The 14,361-nt window shown below is 41.4% G+C and overlaps 2 protein-coding genes across 5 annotated transcripts in view; both read left to right on the top strand.

Annotated features, from left to right (window-relative positions):
* The window catches only part of WDR35 (WD repeat domain 35), a 47,652-nt gene extending 41,120 nt beyond the window's left edge, over positions 1-6,532 (top strand). For 2 of the 3 annotated variants that reach the window (XM_062606372.1, XM_062606370.1), the window contains 6 exons: positions 887-997; positions 2,103-2,267; positions 3,320-3,460; positions 4,263-4,419; positions 5,219-5,459; positions 5,702-6,532. In XM_062606372.1, coding sequence (XP_062462356.1) covers positions 887-997; positions 2,103-2,267; positions 3,320-3,460; positions 4,263-4,419; positions 5,219-5,459; positions 5,702-5,852 — 966 coding nt within the window. In that variant the 3' untranslated portion in view covers positions 5,853-6,532. The remainder of the gene's footprint in view (positions 1-886; positions 998-2,102; positions 2,268-3,319; positions 3,461-4,262; positions 4,420-5,218; positions 5,460-5,701) is intronic. The other variant, XM_062606371.1, reaches the window with a different exon arrangement.
* A 992-nt stretch (positions 6,533-7,524) lies between these two features.
* TTC32 (tetratricopeptide repeat domain 32) lies at positions 7,525-9,860 on the top strand. 2 transcript variants are annotated; one of them, XM_062606401.1, is made up of 3 exons: positions 7,525-7,731; positions 7,813-7,973; positions 9,002-9,860. In XM_062606401.1, the coding sequence occupies exons 1-3, from the start codon at positions 7,604-7,606 to the stop codon at positions 9,127-9,129; spliced, it is 417 nt and encodes a 138-aa protein (XP_062462385.1). In that variant the 5' UTR covers positions 7,525-7,603; the 3' UTR covers positions 9,130-9,860. The 2 variants fall into 2 exon arrangements, with proteins under 2 accessions (XP_062462385.1, XP_062462384.1); XM_062606400.1 differs by having other exon boundaries at positions 7,525-7,973.
* Positions 9,861-14,361: the final 4,501 nt, after the last annotated feature.

The raw sequence follows: 14,361 nt of genomic DNA, 5'->3' as shown, positions 1-14,361 counted from the left end.
GTCTTATGCTCAACCATTTATTTAAAATTTCCCATCTTGGAAGTGTTAAGTAAGAAAGAGAGAAGGAATGGAGTATGCGACCTACTCGCTTAAGCATAATGGTGTTACTTTGTATTGATCTCTAATATTCCTCCATCATTCTTCCTTTCCTGTATGGTTTAGGTTCCCCAGAAAGACCTGATTATTCATCATACTTTATGGCTACCTGGCTAAGTCATAATTTATTGCACTCCTCCCCAGATAGTGACATTTCCCTCTGAAATACCTATACTACACTGAGAAGCCACTCTTCATGTCTGGACACTTCAGTTTTCATTTTGAGTGTAGCCGAGGGGTTTTTTTTTCCTTGAATTCTTTCTGGTTGTTTATCCCTTTAACTTCTTACATGGTACCTCTGGTGGGAATGCTAATGTTCAATGAAAACTGAAGATTCTCTCCTGTGAAAGGAGGAAAATGGGTGGTACAGCCTAAAATGACCTACTAAGCAATAGCCAATTTAAAACTGATATGATTAATTAACCCAAAATGCTTGAAAAATGCAAAACATGCTTATTTAATGCCATTTTCAGTTGTCTGAACAAAGCAAGACAGCACTTTCTTTTTAGCCTCTTCTGTGTAAGAACAGAGTCCTTCTGGTATGATTTGACAGAAAAATATTTAAATGGCTTTTATTTTTTAATTCAGAAGCCGTGTGTGAAAGTAGCACACTGTTCTAAAGATTTACAGCAGTGCATGTTGTCTTTCCAGAATCCATGAGGCAAACAACCTCTTTCCCCCAACTTCTTGAAATTAAACTAAACAAGAATATAATAATATTGCAGTTGCTGTGCAATGTACTAAAAATCTGGAAGTGAGTTTATTAACATGGTGCTGATGTGTTTTGCAGGATATAGCTTATATGTTTGTAAGAGTGGGGATGTGTGAACAAGCTGTGTCAGCCTTTCTGAAATGTAATCGACCAAAGGATGCGGTAGATACCTGTGTACATCTCAACCAGGTAAACCAGCAGTAGATAATCTGCTTTGCCAATCCAGATTTCTATTCTAATGCCCAGCTAAATACAAGTCTGTGTTAAGTGTCTGATGATTTGTCATGATTTCTGGAAAATTCATTCTTCATGCTTCAGAAAGTTACCTGAAATCAGGATTAGACCCCTGGAGGGCCAAAGCTAAATTCAGCAGTCCTACTTCTGTCTGTGTGTGTGGTAAGTGTGCTCAGCATACAGACACTCGTGGCATTGGTAGAGCCAGGCTATACTGCCTCCTGATGGAATGGAAGGAAGACTGGAGAGCTTCTGGCTGCTCATTTTCTACGTCCCCCTCCTTTCTGGTACAAATGCAAATGTATTTGTGGCTGCATTAGGATGTAGCTGGAAAAAACCTAATCTGAAAAAATGATCTGTGTGTTTACAGCTACCCCTGGTCCCCAAGTATGACCTAACTGTGCAAATGTTTGTGTCAACACAAATAAGAATGAAACTGAGGATGGCTGTGAGGAACTTGATGCATGGGAATGGCACGACTGGCTAGTGCTGGCTCTATGTGAACACCTTCCTAGTTTATGGATCTTAAGGGCTACTAGGTTATGAGATTCTATAAAGTCTCTGAGTTCTGCCAAACTTTTGATCTGGGGCAAACACAGTAGCCAAGCTGTTGAAGATCAGGAAAATTCACAGACAAAATGTGTATAGAAGGATAAATAAAGTGTTACTGTTTGTGCCTTAAGTTTATGGGCTGAAATCTTCTTTTAGACATGCTTTTGAGAGTCTGAGTTTTAGTAATTTCAGAAGCATTGAAATCAATGTGAGCAGCAATGAAGTAATTTTTGCAAAGCTTTTCTCAAACCAGAAGCAACTGCCTTGTATGTGGTTTTGGACAGAGGTCCAGCATTTGTTTTACAGGCCACTGCCCCATGATTGGCAATGATGTTAGCTTTTGTTTTCTCTTGCTTTTTACTTTAATTTTATAGTAGCCTGGTTCTAAATGGTGATGAAATATTGCACATAAATGTTGCAAACTATTCATGGATAACCAGCTTGTTCTGAGAAAAATGAGGTCTGCTTTCTGTATTTGAAAATGGTAATTCTCTGCTTTCATTTCTAGTGGGATAAAGCTGTGGAGCTGGCTAAAAATCACAACATGAAAGAGATTGGATCCTTGTTAGCCATATACGCAAGTCATTTACTGGAAAAGAATAAAATCTTTGATGCTATAGAACTCTATCGAAAAGCAAATTATTTCTTTGAAGCTGCTAAGCTCATGTTCAAGGTATTACAGGTTTTCTTTTTATGTCAAATAACTGGGGTTTTGGACTAGCTCTTATTTTTCCATGCTTTTTTTTTTTCTTGTTTTTATTTTTTTTTTTACTTTGGTTTTCTTGGGGTTATTTTAGTGTTAACAATATACAGGCAATAAGCAGGTGTCATACAGGATACTGCAAAGATGAATCCAACTCTGAAGTTCAGGTGTCTTTATCTGAAATAGTTACCCTAGATGTCCTTTGTAGCCAGTGGAGAGGAAACTTTCAGAACACAAACCATCTGACTGATTTATTTGGAGACTTTCACTTCCGAATGAGATGAACTGCACCTTGGAAAACATCCTGTTGTCAAGATCAACGATTGCCTAGTAAAGGAGTATAGCAGACCAGCCTGGGTTCATTTTTCACATTATTTTATATGTTGTCCGGGTTAGGTTTTTATCGCCTTTATTCTTAAATTTTTATAAAAAAATAAATTTAGTTATTTTTTGGTATTTCTTCAATTGGTTGTTTCAATTAGAAAATGCTATGGTGTGCTTTTAAGGTAAGGATGTTGCTTGTATTTGGTTTGTCTGTAGAGATTTCTGTACATGGCTCATAAAGTCTGTAAGAGTGATATATAATTTTTACAGCAAATATTTAAAGTAAAAAATATGTATTTATATGCTGTTTTCAAAAGCCATTCTTTTTTTCTAGGAAAACCACCAGGCCTTATTGAAAGCTACATATTTCTTAAACTTCAGTGTTTTAAAATGACTATTTTTTAGTTTATTTTTTTATATTGTCAATAGACTTATACAGGGTTATACTGCATTATATTTCCTGGGAATCTGGCTTTATATACTTATTAGCTAAATAAATATAGAGAAATGTGCATTTTTCACTTTGACATTTTAATTTATAGTTCTGTTTGCAGTCTGAATTACTATATTTAACTGCAGGGTATTTTTTTGTGGCATGATTTTTAGGTTTGTACAAGCATGCAGTTATCCAAGAGAATGAAGTGACTCTTCTAATAATTTTTTTAATCTACATTAAATTCCTTGGTTTTGTTTTTAAGATTGCAGATGAAGAGTCAAAGAAAAGGACAAAGCCTTTGCGAGTTAAAAAGCTTTATGTGTTGTCAGCCTTACTTATAGAACAATGTCATGAGCAAATACAAAATGTACAAAGGGGAAAAATTAAAGGAAAAAGTTCAGAGGTATTTTCTTTCTTTTTTCTTGAATTCTGGTATGTGTTACCTTGGCAGAATAAAGCAAGCTGTCTTAATGAGGCTATTACAGTTTTTATTTAATAACCTTTTTTCCTCCTAAGAACAAAGCTTTCCTTTAGCAAGTCTTCCACAGAGACATAATGTTTAAAGTATTATTTGCAAACATTTGAATCATATGTGTTAATAGATATTTTTCTTCTTAAGTGTAATGTGTTAATATTTTCACTACAACAGTGAAAATCATACTAAGAAAGTCCAGATTTATTTTTTCCTGCAAGACTTTCACTTTCCTGTCTTAATGCTTACTTAATACTTAATCCTGCTTAGGGTTAAGTATCAATCCGAAAGACAGATCTGTGATTAGATTAAGCTATCTTGGCTATAATTGAACAGGGAGATGCCTCCAGATAGGGGGGAAGCAAATAGAAGATTTTTTCTGCTCACGCTTTCATCTTCACATGCACAAATGAAAGAGTTTAAACATTTTTAAGAGCTCTGGTGTTGAAATGCAGTATTAATCCAAACTATGAACCAGTCTGCAGATGTGCACATAATATATTTGTACACATGTATATGACATTTATCTTCTAAAATGTGCACCATATGTTCTGCCTATGGACTCTATAAAATGCCTAACAATGCTCACTTTAGGTCCATGTCTTTGTATTTTCCCTAGTTAACACAGACAGTGGTGTAATCACCAAATGCAGAAAAATTCTTTTCATATACCTCCCTTTCCTGCTGTATCTGGTTCATATAAAAATTACATGTGATATTGCTTTGTTTTCAGACTGCTTCAGCTCTGGCTGGTTTGCTAGAAGAAGATGTTCTTTCTTCAACTAATTGCTTTGCAGACAATGCTTGGCGAGGAGCTGAGGCTTACCATTTTTTCATACTAGCGCAAAGACAGCTCTATAAAGGTTCTGTACAAGCAGCACTTAAAACAGGTAGGACTTTATTTTTAACTGTGTAAAGAAACTGTTCTTGCTTGATCCATGGAATTTAAGACCATAGAATCATAGAATAGTTAGGGTTGGAAAGGACCTTAAGATCATCTAGTTCCAACCCCCCTGCCATGGGCAGGGACACCTCACACTAAACCATCTCACCCAAGGCTCTGTCCAGCCTGACCTTGAACACTGCCAGGGATGGAGCATTCACAACTTCCCTGGGTAACCCATTCCAGTGCCTCACCACCCTTACAGTAAAGAACTTCTTCCTTATATCCAAGGAAGGAAATCTAATGAATTGAATGTGGCTGCAGTCAAGATACCTGGAAAGTAGTTTCTTGGAGACAATGCAAATATAACTCGCCAAATGTCACCTGGTTAAATTGGACAGTCTCTGTGGATGTTCTGTTGTCTGTTGTGTTTCTTTCTTTACATTATAATGCATGTCTGAATTCACATTGGACCTCTCTGTAGAGCTTCATAAAAAGAAAATTGTGGGAGTTACACACGCAAATAGTGCCCTATATTTTTTCCAAGTAATGGAGATCCATTTCAAATACTTATAATAACATGTTTTCAAACAGAAAAAAAAAAGTGTCTCAGACAATTTAATTCCCCACTCAACCCCCCTTACTTATTTTTAATGCATCCTTCACAGTCATGTCAATGAAAAGACATTGGTTCATTGTGCCCTATTTGTGAGATTAATGCTGTCAATTAGTAGCAAGTATTTCATATAATGCCTGCACTTCTCAGAAGACATCTAATAATTTCCTTGGATTTTTTCATTTCTTAGCTCTTCATTTGCGAGATTATGAAGACATTATCCCTGCAGTTGAAATCTATTCTCTTTTGGCACTCTGTGCATGTGCAAGTAGAGCGTTTGATATTTGCTCAAAAGCCTTTGTTAAACTAGAATCCTTGGAAACAATTAGGCCAGAGCAGAGACAACAGTATGAAGACCTTGCTCTAGAGATATTCACAAGACATAGTCCGAAGAGTAACAAAAAGTCTGACCTGGATGACATGCTTGATAGGTGGGTTTATAGTTACATGACCAGCATTTTTTTTCTGCTATTGTCTGTATTTTGCATTTTAGCAGGTTTTGTGTGACTGAGTTCATTTGTCATTTTGCTGCTTTAAACCAAATATTGGGCAAGAATGATGCAGGTGTTTATGCTGTCCTGCAAATACCTACAGCACAAGTTTGTCTTGCTATTTTAAAACTACATTCTTATTCTTTCAGCTTTATTTATTTATTTTTTTCTTTTTCCTCCAGTAGCATAGATGGGAAACTTCCTGTATGTATTGCAACAGGGGACCCGATCCTGGAGCAGCGGTTCTGGATGTGCAGTGTATGTAAGCACTGTATGAAACCCAAAGAGGCAAGCAGTCATAGCTTTTGTCCTCTGTGCCACAGCACAATATAGGAGAAGATAAAGGACTATTTATACTCAATATATGTTTCAGATCCTAAAAAAAGTCTCTAAAATGTTAGTGATTAATGTGCTAATATTTTGAAATATTGTATTCTAACAGATATTGCCACTATAGGAGAATAACTTAAAAAGCGAAACAAACCAAACCAAATAAACCCCACAAAATCCCCAACCAACCAAAAAAAAGCCCCACCAACCAAACAAAAAACCCAACCAAATGAAACATAGACCTCAGAAAACCCATAAGAAAAAAATCTTTCCATTTATATGAAGACTGTATTACTACACTTTAATTTTTAACTTTTTTTTTTTTTTACACAGGTTTAAGGTAAAAGTATTCTGTTCTAATTGTAAATTGAACCTCATTTCAAAACCATGTGAACTGAAAGTCAGTTCATCTTAATATGTTTTACTCTGGGCAAACTCCTGTTTTCATTTTCATAATTCCATAGGAAACTATTGGGTTTTCTCAAATTTACTGTTTTTTAAAATAAATAATTCCTGAGTTTAAGTAATACCATGGTAGTTCTGATAATATTGTATATGTTTTTTCTCCTACTGTTTTACTACAGTGATGGTGCCAGTTTAGGCATATATTTGTGCTGTTTTCTTTAGTCAGCTGTTTTTAAAGCTAGGAGAGCAATAAAGGGCTTGCAGATATTTAGAAATCAGTGCCGTTAATCTGCGTTTGGGTTCTTGAGCTGTGGTGGTGTCTTCAGCCAACAACGGGAGCCTCTGTGAACCTTCAGACTGGAATCTGGAAACAAGCTACTCCTTTAAGTAGCTTGAAACAAGCAGCTGACGTCTGATGAATAGATTTCAAGAGTTGAACTGTCATCCTTGTTGTACACGGCAGTTTAAGGAATCACACAACGATTTGAGTTGAAATGGACCTTAAAGCTCATCTAGTTCCAGCCCTGCTGGCATGGGCAGCAACACCTCCTAGTAGACCAAGTTGCTCCAAGCCCCATCCAACCTGGCCTTGAGCATTGCCAGGGATGGTGCATTTACTACTTCTCTGGGCAACCTGTGCCAGGAAAGAACTTATTCCTAATACCTAACCTAAATTTCCTATCTGTCTGTTTAAAGCCATTCTGCCTTGTCCTATCCTTACATGCCCTTGTAAAAAGTACCTCTCCAGATTTATTGTAGACCCTCTTTTGGAACTGGAAGCTGCTCTAAGGTCTCCTTGGAGCCTTCTCTCCTCCCAGTTCAGCAAGCGCAGCTCCCTCAGCCTGTCTCCATAGGAGAGGCGCTGCAGCCCTTTGATCATCTTTGTGGCCTCCTCTGGACTTTCTTGTGTTGTCCTTTTGGTGTTGCACGCAGGTTTACTTTGAACTGTGCTGTTGTGTTTTATGGCCGAGCTTGAGCCCCGGCTAGGGAAATGCTGCAGGCCCCGCTCCATGCAATGAGTTTCCTGGGACCAGCTGGACATCAGCCACCGACCTCGACCCTGACATCGTGTGTGCATCCAGATGTTTCTGGGAAGAGACCGCAGTGCCTCTTCTGCACAGCCTTTCTGTGCAAGTAACACCTCTCGCCTAAATGTAGGCCAGGTGAGAATAAACCCCATTTTGCACGGAAAATATTAAACACTACTGTATATTTTTTCCCGTCCTGGTACCTTCTCCTTCGTGAACGCGTCCATCAGAGGGCAGTGCCCGCCCCCTTCGCGGCTCCCTCGGTGCTCGGTCCGGTGCCGGCGCTCGGCCGCCGTCCTGCGGCGCGGCGGAGCTGCCGCCATGGAGCGGGAGCGGGCGGGCGGCCCGACGAAGTTGCTGGCGGCGGCGCAGGCGCAGCTGGCGGCGCGGCGGCTGGCGGCAGCGGAGGAGCTGTACAGCCGCTTCATCGACTACGGCGCGGGGCCTGGGTACGTGCCGGGACGGAGGCTGTGGGTGTGTGGAACGGGGGGACCGTCCTGTCGTAATGGCTGCTCTCTGTCCCCGCGCAGCGCCGACCACCACCTCGCCACCGCCCTCAACGACCGGGGCCACATCAAGTACTTACGAGTAGAGTTCGCCGCCGCCATGGAGGACTACACGGCCGCCATCGAGTGCCAGCCCGGCTTCGAGGTGCCCTACTACAACCGCGGCCTGGTGCTCTACCGGCTGGGTACGGGCCTCGGCCGGTCACGCCAGCGTTCTCCCGGGCTACCTGGGGCAGGGCTGGGCGACCCTGGCGGCGGTCCTTGCCCCGGCACAGCCTGGCCCCGACTGCCAGCCCCGGTCACCGCCGCCAGGGCAGGGAGTTCTCCCAACGCCCTCCCAGGGCTCACTTAAGAGCCCAGGGCGATGTGTTTGTCCCGGGAGTCACCTGAAGCCGGAGCATAATTCGCTCCGTTCTGCAGATGGAGGGAGCTGCCTGGCACAGGAAGGGGGGTAAAGACCTCCTACCAGAAATGGACAGTGCAGATAGAGATACGCAGTTTTCAAGTAATTACAGGACATTTTGGCTTCAAGTCTGGCCTGTATATGCAGTTAGATACTGCAATTTGCAGAAGCGTTGATGTGTCATTTGAAATTATGCTATTCAGGGAAAAGGAGAAAGATGCAGCTCCGGTTTTGGAAGAAATTGCGTTCGGGTAATACTGGCCATTTCTGATGGTTGCCATTAAACTGAAGAGAATGTATCTCTTGGCCTTAGCTGTAGTGAGCACGGCCTTCTCAGCCAGTGATGGGCTCTCAGCCCACTCTAGGGAATTTGCTGCCTGAGTTTTGAATATGCCAAAAGAAAATTACACCCCTGTGCTTTTTGTTGGGGCTTCTCCATTGCAGAGTCAAGACCCAGAAGCTGAGGGACTAGAGAGAGCCCTTGAAGGCCAGAGCCCAACCAAGGGCACAGGGTGTGAAGCAGTAAGCTTGTGTTCTAGGTGTAAGCTAGCCTGGCTATTGGCAAGGGCCTTTTGGATACTTCTTTTGGAATAAGCTGGCTGAATTGGGCCTTAAGCCCCTTTGAGGTTCAAAAATAACACATTCTGGTTCATGCTCATAAGACCTATGACTCCCACTTGGGAGAACCCAAATGTAATGAGTTCAGTAAGTACAGTTACTACTTTTTGTCAGTGAAAATATTGGGAGGTATTCTTCAATTGTGGTATGTTAGTTACAGAAAGATGATTCTTCCTTTCTTTTTTGGGACAGGATGCTTTGATGACGCCATGAAAGATTTCAGGAAAGTGTTAGAGTTAAACCCCCAGTTTGAAGATGCTGCACTGGGTCTAAAGCAGGCTATTCTTGATAAAGAAGAAAAACAAAAGCGGGGTTATTGAAAATTCGGCTACTGGTGTGCAAAAACATGGGATTCTTGACATCGATGGATGAAGCACAGGATCATTTGCATCTGTTACGGCCTGCTAAAGAAACCCTGTTTGGGGTAAATAAGTTAAAAATGGATTATGGTTGCAAAGTGAACTATTTTTGTATATTCTTAGTGTTGAGGAAAAGCATAATGTTAGATCTCCGTGAGACACTTGTAGAGAATTTTGTACAGAAGTAGTTTATAAACAACTGGAAGCCTACTGACAGCAGATGAAGTCTGTAGTTCTCTTGTTATAACTGTTTCTGTACTCTCATAGATTGTTTTGAACAGTCTTTCATAGGGAAGAAAAATCACTAAAACATGTAAGTACTTAAGATTGGAGCTTGTGAGAAGTACAGTGATTTAATAATGATAGTGTTTGTCCATGTTCAGATGTAAATTTAAGCTAAATATGCAGTTAGTTACAAGGTGGTGTACCGGAGATGTTGCAGTAACTGATTTCAGAGTGTTTCTGTATTAAAAAACACTTAACAGAAACACTGAGATTTCTTTAGGAAACAGCATCTGTACCTGGCATGGGGAATGTGGCACAAGCATTCAGTCCTCTGTAAGTTGATTCACCCGTTGAGGTGGTTTTAAATTACCTGAACAGGCAGGATCTAATTTTTTTAATCCTGTTGTAAAAATATTGGACAGAGTAATAATTGAATGAATAAAAATGAACACATAATTTTAATCTCATGGTTGTCTTTATGGATCTTATTTCAGATAATGTAGTTGGGCTGTTCATAGTAGGAGTTGTGGCTTTCTTCTTGTTACATAAAACGATTGCTTGAAAAATACCATGTGAAATCTCTGATAGGGCTGCCTATGAATGCCCAGGCAGCTTCACTCCTCCGTCATAGGGAGGACCATTGCTAACATCTGTAAATCATCAGTAAGAAGCATCCTTGCCTGTTCATAGCAATGCAAGTTCTAATCAAAGAAATACTTTCTGATTGCCCACATGAGCATTAGAACTTTTGTTTTTTTAAAAATAGTGCTGATGGCAGTTCTGCTGCTTATAGTGAGTTTCTGCATGGATGATCCTAGAGCTTGCACAAATGCAGGGCTTGCTGAAGATGGTGGGACCTTCTGGGTAGGTCATGAGAACAGTCTCTGAACACCTTCCCCAGTGACCTTGCTGTGGTCACTTTCAGCTTTGGGATGGAACTGCAACATTTGCAGTCAGCAAATTTGGAGCATGAGGCTGAGAAGATGCTGCATTTACCTCTCATGCTCCTGCCACTTGCCAGCTGCAATTTTGAAGTTACATAAGTATCATAGAATGGTTAAGGTTGGAAAGGACCTTAAGATCATCTAGTTCTAACCCCCCTGATAAATAAATACAATGCATGATAGCAGGAGGTAGCCATTTGCAGTTTGGAAAGCAGGTTGTGATGTTGTAACAATGACTTCTTTTTTTCTGAAAGCTTAATTATGGCTTTTCTGAATATATTAAGCATGTGCTTTGCTTCCATTTTTATATCTTAGTGCTCTGCCTCTGAAACAACTTAAGGACTTGACATGTTTTATGCCATGTCTGTTTCAAAACCTGAGAAATCACACCAGCTCTTGGCTGGTGGTAAGGTGAGCTAGAATTAAGCTTGTTCCTGACTTACCATGCCAAGAAAATTGAAAAGAGAGTATGAACAGTTGAATATCACCTAGGAAGTTTTGCTTTAAGAGGAGAGATCGCAGATATGGTTCTGCACAGAACACTTGAAATGACAGGATGCAGAAAAAAAATCAGAAGATTAACAGCAAATAAGTATTTTAGAAAAAAAGATTCTAGTGATAATATCCCTCTTAATTTCCAGCTTGTGGTGTTTTGTGGATGTGGCTTAATTACTTCTCACACATTGTTGACACGTAAATACTTCACTGGACTGGGAACAATTTTATTGCAGATTCTCTGCAGTATTTCCTTGCCTCTTCTGTAAAGGATGAACTGTCCTGGTGCATTTTGGTGTAATTTGAAATTCTTTCAAGGTAATTTTGGCCAGCAAGGTTCTCACATTTTCCCCTCTCGTGCATGTGAGTCACTTGGTTCTCTGGTTTTACATCACAAGACTAATTGGGGTTTTCAGTCTGAAATTATTAAGTAGTAGTGTGTGGTGTTCTTTCACTTAGGGCTGTTGAAAGGGTACAAACCACTCCTATCTATACGAAAATAAACCCAAACTTGAAGAGGAGGATGTGTTTAGTAACTTCCCTTGTCCTGCAAGTAGTAAATTTTTTTTTTATGTAATGTTTCCACATGAAATTCAGACAAGGTCTCAGCTTGTAAAAGGAGCAGGGCTTGTGTGCTTTGGATGCTTTGCGATGCAGAGGTACTGTGGCTTTACACCTTCACTGGGCTTCAGGGGTTGTCTCTGCTTGAGAATTACAACTCTCAGCAGAGCATCTGGGTCAGTCCTGTCTGCCCACTCTGTTGCCCTTGTGAAGTGTTTGCTAGTCAAAAGTCATGGCACTGCACCAGTAAGTCTAGCAGGTGGTTGCTGCTTATGTACATTGTCTCTTTACTCTGGCCAGAAATGTTTCAGATGTAAGTAATTCACAGCTGCTTTCCCAGGGTTTCCTACCTATAAACCTACTTTCTAAAACCCTCCGACTTTTTCCTTCATGCAGCCTTCACTGGTAGCCCCTCTAGTTTTTTCCCCATAGCTGGGATTAATTTGGCAATGAGTAACAGCATGTTCTCACCTGGTGATTGACCTCTAAACTTACAAAAACTGTAGGATTTCCTCAATACATTACAGAATAGTGTTGGTTTCTCCCCCCTCCTTCTATCTTGAACAGCAGTCTCTAAAATCTAACTTGCTCAGAGAACAAGGCAAAGAACAACATCACCCTGGGCTTTTCCCTAGTATTCAATTTGTCCTACTGAAACACAGAAGGAGGAGTTGTCTAACAAGTGTAGTGTTACGAGGCCTTTTCCTTGCTTACACAGGAAGATAGGAAGCTATGATGAAATCCTGGGTTAGCAGGGCACAGAGCAGCATGAGAAGTGTTTCACGTAAGTTTAGTGTGAGATGCAGCATGGGGAACAAGGGGAGCCATTCCAAAGGGAAAGCTGTGGCACGTTGAGGGGAAAGGGATGGGTCAAATGGCCAGAATGTGTTCCTTTTCCATGTGTGTTCCCTTTGAGTGGACAACAGAGGTAATTCAGCATTAAAACCTGAAAATCTTTGGCTGTTAGAGCTGAGGACTGCACTATGTGCTGTCCTGTTCAGTAGGTAACCTTGGTAAAAAGCAGATCAGTAGTGAAAGACACGCTATTCAAATTCTGTGGGGAATGAACACCCTATCAGTCAAGCTCAGCTATGCAGGTCATGCTCTCCCCTAACTATCAGAAAGGAGGTTCAGAAAGAAGCAAAAACAATGTTTAAAACTGAAGATTGCTAGGTGAAAGATGATGGTCTGTATTCTTGTGTGTTAGCAGATTATTGTTGGTCTGCCTAATCCTTTTAGTAGAGGCAGAGGCTGAATTGGTACAACAGGTTCAACCTCAGACTGTGGTTCTCATGCATTATGGATGGGCTGGTTGCTTTTGATGAAAAAAGGCTTGTGAGATCTGGTCAATGTGGAGGGTCACCTAGCAGTATGCCGTGATCATTTGAGTTGAACTCTAGCCTATTTCTGAAGATTAACTATTTCTGAGATATTCCTTATAGGATCCCTTTAGCCTAAGAGCATGGAGGGATTGGATGCAGTCCACACCATTGCTTCCTACAGCTCCCGACAGTCATGGGCCTGAAAACTGCAGTCTGCCCCATCTACAACACCTGGGAGGAAGGACTAATCCCAGGAGAACCTAGATGCAGAGCAATACACCATGTAATAGCATGGCTGAATCAGCTTGGGAGAGACACCCTCAAAGCTGAACAGTGACTACCTAACCTTAACACACTTGTGTGATTCAGTGTAAAAGAATACCAAACATCTGTAATGAACAGCAACCAAGGTAGGAGAAGGGAACCAAGGACATGGAATTTCTCTGGCTTGTCTGTGAGAATGTGGGAGCCTGAAATGCCTGTTGAAATGGGAATGCAGGTCTGTCTCACCTTCTCCCTTTTCCTCCCAGCACATCCAGAAAGGTCTCCCCTTCGGCCAGGTGGTGGGTGGATATATATGGAGCATTGCTGCACCTCATCCTGGCTTTCCAGGGCAAAATGGAAAGGTCTGCGGTATCCCACTTGCTGCAGACAAGTTTACCTGAGTCTACTCTGCAAGACTGCAGAGTGAGGGAACCTTTGCTATGCAACAACCTCATATGTGTGGAGGTAGTGTCCTGTCAGCACTGGGGAATGAAGAGCTGGCATCTAATCATCATTTTTTAACCTTCATCCCGGTTAACAAAATTTAAAAGGACTGCTTTTGAGATTAACAGAAAGTTAATGTAAGCTGATGAGTTTGTTGCTGTTACCATTGGAAACGGAAAATGTGCTGTCCTGGAAAACGTGTGGAAGCAGTAAACTCGCTTGATTCTGCACTGTTAGCTCGGGACAGTAGAGTGCGCTGCTCCTACAGCGGAGTGGAAGGCACCACCCAGGCTGCTACGGACGGGGTTTCTGGGATCCCAGTAAACTCCGATTCATTTGCACAAAACTTAGTCCTTCAGTAGGTTCAGCTTTAAGACTACATTTATACAGCAATCATCACAGGCATGACTGCAGCCTTTGGGAAGCGTGCCACGTACATGCACTCATCAGCACACGTAGCTAGCCAGCCTGTGAAGACAGAGGCTGTGCAAGCTGTGCAAACCCAGCGGGGGCTGCACAAGTGTGTCTGCTATGGCCTGCACCGGCGGCAGGGCAATGCCCCCGCTGCTGATGAGCACCTACTTGTGCTGCAGGCAGCGCTGCAGTTATAGCACAGGCACATCCTGAGAGTGGTCAGGGCCAGTGGTCGTTATGTCTGGTGTGGCCTTGATTTGTAGGAAATAGTTTAAAATGTTTTCTGTGGGCACAGAAAACAAAATGCCAGGTAACTTGTCCTTTTACTTGTGTTAGAGCATCCATCTTCTCTTATTTTGTAAGTTAGCCTTTTCCATACAGGGCCAGGTGAGAGGAAAATAAGGAAATACCACGTTTGCAAGACACTCAGGTCAGTGCAATGTTATAGACAAAAACCTGCAATACTGGAAGAAAACCTGTGCTGTTGTGTTGCATGTGGAAGAGGCCCTAAGCGGCAGATTGCT

Source organism: Pezoporus occidentalis, unplaced genomic scaffold, assembly GCF_034315485.1.
Source record: "Pezoporus occidentalis ecotype Australia unplaced genomic scaffold, CSIRO_AGI_Poc_V1 ctg96, whole genome shotgun sequence".
Lineage (NCBI taxonomy): Eukaryota > Metazoa > Chordata > Aves > Psittaciformes > Psittacidae > Pezoporus > Pezoporus occidentalis.
Note: the sequence above shows the minus strand (reverse complement) of the source record. Positions and strands in the feature narration are given on the sequence as shown.